Source organism: Plasmodium sp. gorilla clade G2 (genome assembly GCF_900097015.1).
Source record: "Plasmodium sp. gorilla clade G2 genome assembly, contig: PADLG01_00_31, whole genome shotgun sequence".
Classification (NCBI taxonomy): domain Eukaryota; phylum Apicomplexa; class Aconoidasida; order Haemosporida; family Plasmodiidae; genus Plasmodium; species Plasmodium adleri (nom. inval.).
In genome coordinates, this window is record NW_021628880.1 from 853 (window position 1) to 8,244 (window position 7,392).

The 7,392-nt window shown below is 16.4% G+C and overlaps 2 protein-coding genes across 2 annotated transcripts; both read left to right on the forward strand.

Annotated features, from left to right (window-relative positions):
- Nucleotides 1-344: 344 nt before the first annotated feature.
- Nucleotides 345-1,258, forward strand: PADL01_0023400 (Plasmodium exported protein (PHIST), unknown function; the record flags this gene model as incomplete). Its single annotated transcript, XM_028680470.1, has 2 exons — nucleotides 345-527; nucleotides 659-1,258. 2 exons carry the CDS (start codon nucleotides 345-347, stop codon nucleotides 1,256-1,258), a joined length of 783 nt encoding a protein of 260 aa, XP_028541248.1.
- A 3,318-nt stretch (nucleotides 1,259-4,576) lies between these two features.
- Nucleotides 4,577-5,645, forward strand: PADL01_0023500 (Plasmodium exported protein (PHIST), unknown function; the record flags this gene model as incomplete). Its single annotated transcript, XM_028680471.1, has 2 exons — nucleotides 4,577-4,762; nucleotides 4,908-5,645. 2 exons carry the CDS (start codon nucleotides 4,577-4,579, stop codon nucleotides 5,643-5,645), a joined length of 924 nt encoding a protein of 307 aa, XP_028541249.1.
- Between the last annotated feature and the right edge of the window lie 1,747 nt (nucleotides 5,646-7,392).

The window sequence follows — 7,392 nt, forward strand, 5'->3', positions numbered from 1 at the left end:
TAAAAATTTTTATTTTTTTCTTTTCTTTTAACTTTTATATATAATTATATCTCATAAAAAAAAAAAAAAAAAAATTGAATATTTATTATATTTTATTTACATATTTGAATGAAAATTTGTTTTTTTAAATAATAATATTAACATATATTATTATTTCAAGAATAAACATACATTTATATATATATAAATATATTCGTATCAGATCATTATATATACATATATTATCTATTTATATATTATTTTCCCCTTTTTTGGAGAATATATTAATATATTCGAATCAATTATCTACGTAGCGATATCTCTTTCCTTTATTCTGTTAAGTGTAGCTTCTGGAAAATAACAAGATGTCCAAGGAAGACTTGCGCAGTTATGCGTGTAAACGCATTGATCCAAAAAGTCTTAATTTGAAGATATTTGAAATAATGCGTAGAAGGCAGATAGAGAAACAGAGACGCAGCTATTTAAAGTTGTTGTTTTATATTTCCTTGAGTGTTTTGTTATTTATATTAGGATATACTTTATTGATGGTAAATAATATTTAATATATATGAAAAAATGAACTACATATAAATTAATAGATTCATATATATGTATATATATATATATATATATATATATATATATATATATATATATATGTATGTATTCTTCATTGCAGTGTACTGAATATATTAAAGGAAACATATTCCTTTACCGAAATAGCAATTCTTATTATTCTAGAAGCCTCTCAGAATTAGTACCTGTAGAAAATGGATCTTCAAATTGGTATCATTTAATAAAAGTTGAAAATGATTACAGTAGTTTAAATAGAGATTCACATGAGGAACCTATCAGGAAGATTCCATCAGTGAAGGTCAATGATTCTCAAGATAAAGAAAGTTGTTTGTTTTATAATGAAAATAACAAAAAAATGTTTGATAATACATGTATTAATCTTGAAGATGTATCATTGCCTTTATCCAAATTCGAATTAATGGATATTATTGATAGGTTAAATGAAGATATATCTAAAAAATATATTATGAGCTTGTGGTTACAAGCAATGGCCTTATCAAACGATTTGGTGTATATTGTAAAATCTTTAAAATACTATATACGTTTTTATAGGAATAAGATAAGAAAATGTGTTCATTTAACTACTAATGGTAATTATTATACTTCGAAAAAATGTAATGATGAATTAGCTAAAAAATTATTACAAGATCAAATGGAATATAATACAAAATTATATAAAGTGATAATTATCAGACACATGTAAAATAATAACATTTATTATATAAATATAAATATATATATATATATATATATATATATATATATTATATCAATTTGGTACGAAATACTTTTGAAGTAGTGCCATTTACACAGTAGTATATTTTGTTTTTTTTTTTTTCCAACATAGGATGCAATAAAAATAAAATGATATCCTTATATATTTATATTTATATGTATAACTAAACGTGATTTATTATACATATACTTATACATATACATATACATAAACATAAACCTATACATATACATCTACATATATATATACATATATATATACATATATATATATACGTTTGTGTGTGTGTGTATCTATAAGTGTTTTATTATTCTTATAGAAACTGTGCGTTTAATTTTTTTTTTTTTTTTTATTTACAACATTAATTATATTACGTAGTAGTATTTTTTTCACGATAGTGTTCATATTATTTAGACATAATATAAACATAAATATAACTCATGTAAAAATATATATTAAACAAGAATATAAACGTTTATTATATTATATAATGTTGAAAACACATAAGGAAAAAAAAAAAAAGGAAAAGGAAAATTAATTTTATGAGATATATATATATATATATATATATATATATATATAATTTCAAAGTAAAAAAACTGAATAAAGTTATATGATTTTTTTATAATTATTTTACCTTGAAATATATATATTAAAGTTATATTTATGTTCTCTATTTTATTTTATTTTTTTCTGATTTATTAATATTGTTCGATATCAAAATTTATTTAGTATTATTATAAGAATGGGAATTTTTACTTTTTAATACGAAATAGAGAATTTACAAATAGTTAGACTATTTTCTTGTTCTTTATTTGTCGATACATATTTATAAAATTTTATTTTTCAGAATTTTACGTTTTTTGTATTGAAATCATTGTAACATATTTGTTATGAAATTTGTTTATTTTAATGTCTTTTTAATTTTTGTCCTATGCAATTTTTGTTTAATATAGTTAACAAAAAATAAGGAGGCATATAATAGAAATATATATATATATGTATATTAAATGAAAAACATATTTTTTCTTTTTAATACACAATAAAAAAAACATATATGTATATTTAAGTAGGTATATATTTTTGAACCATTTCTTTTTTTTCCCCCTCTTCTTTATTTAAATCCATAAATTTTCAAAACATATTTTCTTTTTTTTTGGTAAAAAGTAGAAAAGATTTATTTATATTTTTTTTTTTTTTTTGGAAATATACAAAAATATAGGAATTATAATTATATACAGGAAAATTAATTTTGTTAAATGATATATTCTTATTTTTTATTCATAATACATATTGATAAAAATTGGATTCTTTTTTTTTTTTTTGGAAATTACAACTTTTCCAAACACATTAAAAAAAATAAAATAGAATAAATGTGTCAACCTCATATATGAATAAATTAATTATAATACACATATTATATTTAAAAAAAAAAAAAAAAAAAAAAAACTCTTAAATTAATTGTACTTAAGTAATAAGATATATTCATTTTCTTTTTTTTTGTAAAATAGTTTGTGAGTGTATATAAATATCAATATCCCTCTTTAAAAATAACAAATATTATATATATATATATATTAATTTGTGTAAATAAATGAATTTAATATTACGTGTGTATGTTATATCAAACAATTTTATTTAAATCAGTGTCAATAATTTTTTAAAGAACTAATAGTAGATAAATTAATATCGTTTATTCTTTAATTACCGAATATTAAAAAAAAATGAAATTATTTTTTATTAATATGTGGTGAGGCATTATGTTTATAGATATGTTTTTGTAGAAATTTACATGCATATTATATATATATATATATATATATATATATATATATATATATATTTTGTTGGATAAAAATTATTACAATGATATAAAATATATATATATTTTAACATATATATAAATATATAATGTGAATGTATTTTATTTTTTCTGTATGAATTTTAATAAAATATATCATTTTTATAAAATAATATATATTTCTTAATTATATATAATATATTCTTTGTAATATATAAGTAATTGATTAATATATATATTATACTAATAAAAATTATTCCAAAATAAATAGGAAGATATTTGTTCCTTAATATTATGAAAATATTTTATTCAAATAATTCGTAAATTTAAAAAAAAAAAAAAAAAAAAAGAAAAAAGAAAAAAAAAAAAAAGTTTAATTACAAAGAATAGAATTTTTATTTTATTGATTAATTCTTTTTTTTTTTTTTTTTTTCCATTATGTATAAGAAAAATAAAAATACGTATTTTTTACGGTGTAATAATATATAGGGATTATAGGGTTTTCCATTAAATATAGAAAAAAAAAATAAGGGGAAATACTATGCTTGTATAATAAAAAATATGAAAAAAAAAAAAAAAAAAAAAAAAAAATTACTTTTCTTTTTTTCATTCAAATAAAATATAATATAATATATTTAAATATAAAAATATTTCATTTATTTATATATATACATACATAAAAAAAAAAAAAATAAAAAAAAAAAAAAGGTTCATCTTATATAATATATATATATATATATAGTATAGACTTCCTTATATATACCCCAAGGGTGAAAATATAAATAAATATTAAAATGATATAGAAATTTTTTTTTTTTTTTTTAAATATATAAGTAATACATTTTAATATATATTAATATAAAAGTAAAATAAAATTAAAAATATATATATATATATATATATTTTTCTTCGTATTTTTGCGTTATTATAATTAAAATGGTGTACGTCTTTTTTCTAGTTATTAAAAGTTTCCTCATTCTATTGAGTACAACAAAGATGTACAAAACCAAAAATATAATAATAGGGAATTATTTAAGTATATTTTATTGAAAAAAATTAATTTTTAAGGATATCGTTTTTCTTTTTTTGAATGAAGAATATATATCATTGCGTTATATTAAAGAAAAATATATATATATATATATATATATGCTCTTATTTTGCAAAAAAAATTGCACATCTTATGCAAACATCGTTTGTATTATATATATATATATATATATATATATATATATATATATATATTTATATGTGAACAAAAAAAATATTATTATAAATTAATAATATATATATATTTTCCTTTAATATTAATCATATATATTTTAATATCATTTAAAAAGTTTATAATTTTAATAAAATAATAAAGTAGAAAAATATAAAAAATATTTTTTTCATCTTTTTATTCCTATTAAAATAACTTTTGTGTGATTATTATTTTTTCTTATTTTACAAATTGAATTTGATATATGTATAAATATATAAAAATGATAGGAGCTAATATTATCACATTTCTGAAGAATTTTTTTATTTTAATATGTCTTAAGGAAAGCTGTATTGAATTTTTATCTTTGGATGATAAAAACACGAACTCTTTGAAAAGGTTGATGTTGCTTAAAACCTTTATTTGTTTTTCTATGTATTCAGTATTGATCTTGTTTGTATTTTTATTGGTAAAGAATAAAATAAATATAATGCATATATACATATAAATGAATATAATCGTATATATTTTTTTTTTTTTTTGTTTTATTTATATTTATTATTATTATTATTATTATTATTATTTTATTTATTTTTTTTTTTTCTTTATTTCAGATATGTTTAATTATGAAAGAAAAGGTGCCTCCATATTTAAAGCAGATTAGTACATGCTTAAATGCTATAGTACAGAATGAGGAGGTAAATGATGAAGAATCAGAAGAATTTAAAAGTACAGTAGATGAACCTATAATTCAGGAAAATAATGTAGTTGAAGTTAAAAATGAGAGTGAACATCATATTTTATCAGATAGTTCTTTTGATGAATCTCGATATTCTTTTTCTGAAAGTATATTTTCTTCTTATTCTTCTAGTCGTAGTTCTGAAAGTGTTTTAATAAATTATCCATTTAGGCCTTTTTCAATATATAGAAGCAAAAGGGATATATATGAACTTTTAAATTCTTTCTATGAATTGCCAAGTGAAACTGATATTATGCGTATATGGTATAAAGCGTTATATGTGGCAAGGTATTCAACTGAAATGAAAGAGAATTTAAAGAATTATATGTGGTGTTATTTCTCAAAATATCCCAAAAATATAGTACGTAAATATAGGGAATGCATTAACTTAATTGGAAGAAAATTTTCTAACGAAATTTCATTTAGAATGTATCCTTATATAATAAAATATAATAGAAGATTCAGAAAATTAGTTCAATCAAAAGCACAACTATATGTTATTGTAAATTTTATATATAATTTTACAGAATTGTTGGATGCCATGAAAAAAGAAATATATTGTAAATACAAAAGGGACTGTTTTAAATATATTTGTGTATATTTCGAAAAATAAAGTATAACAATTACTTTTTAAAATATATTAATAAATTATAAAATGATATATTATATATATATATATATATATATATATCAGAAATAATTTACGTACACACATATATATGTGTGTGTGCCTTTTTATTTATATTTTTTATTTATTTGAATAAATATATTTGTATACTCATATATTTGGTATACGACTTATTATTTTATTTTCATATTTTTTTTTCTCTATGTGATATATATGTAAAAAAGAAAAGTACGTTTATATATAAGTAAGCATGTAAAAGTTTTACATATATATATAAAAACTAATATTAATATTATAATAAAATAAATCATACATAATATATAAATATATATATATATATATATAGAATATTATAACTTGAACTTTTTCCTACAAATATATTTCATATATATATATATTTTAGGATAAACTCTGAAAATATGGTATAAATTATAATACCATACTTAAACAATTTTATATATACTAATTTCCTTGTATTATAAACCATATTTTATAAGGTGTTACAAATATGTTTACATTTTATTTCTTTCACATATTATGCTTATAAAAATGTCTAATTTATTTTATTGTATTTAATTCTCGTGTAACATGTTACTATATATAGAATTTTCAGGTTGTTGTTCCAAAATGTTTTTTTTTATCTGAATGAATAATATTAATATATTTAAATAAAAAAATATATATATATATATATATATTATATGTTATATTTAAAATTGTTATATTTATAATATTTTAAAATTTAATAAACATTTTATAATAACTTTCATTTTTATAATTAAATTTATGTTATATTTTGATATAAAGATAATAGACATATTAATATTATGCTGGATTTTATTTTGAAATAGATAAATATTATCATTATATATATTATATATATATATGGATGGTTAGAATAATTTATATTATATTTTATAAAAATATACTTATGTATTATTAGAACTTATTCTATATAATAAATTTATATGAAAATATTTACATTAATTTTTTTATACTTTCTATAAAAATTATAATAATACCATTAAGATTATTCTTTATTTAGTTTAAAAATGAAAATAAAAAGCATTTTATGAATTATTATTATTTTTATTTTTTTATATGATAATAGATTATATTCTATATAAAAAGGAATACATAAATTAATATATATATGGATGTGTTCTAAAAAGTAAAATTATAATATATGGAATGAATATATAATATTTATTATCATTAATTTTTAACTATTTTATTCTTATAAAGGTGTCTATAAATAATGTTATTAATATATATATATATATATATAATATTTATATAATTTATAAATAAAATAAAAATAATGGATAATTACATTTTACAGAATGAAAAAGCATAAATATATATATTTTACAATGTCTTTTTAATTTATTATTTCCTATATATTTTATATTTTAAGGGTTAATATTTAATATAAGAATTATAATTATTATTCTATTTATTTTTATTATATGACAAAAAAAGAAAGAATATCTTATAATATAATAACATATTATATTCAAAAATATATTGTCTTTTTCTTTTTATTAAAATTTTATATTATTTTTTTTTATTAAGTTATATAATATTATATGTATTTTTTATTAATTCAACGACATGTAGATATAACATATGAGGTATTAAAAAGAATTATATAGTTCTAATATAAATTTTTTTTTGTTTTTTCTTATATATATTTATTAAATTGTTGATAAAGGAAATTTCTATATAAAAT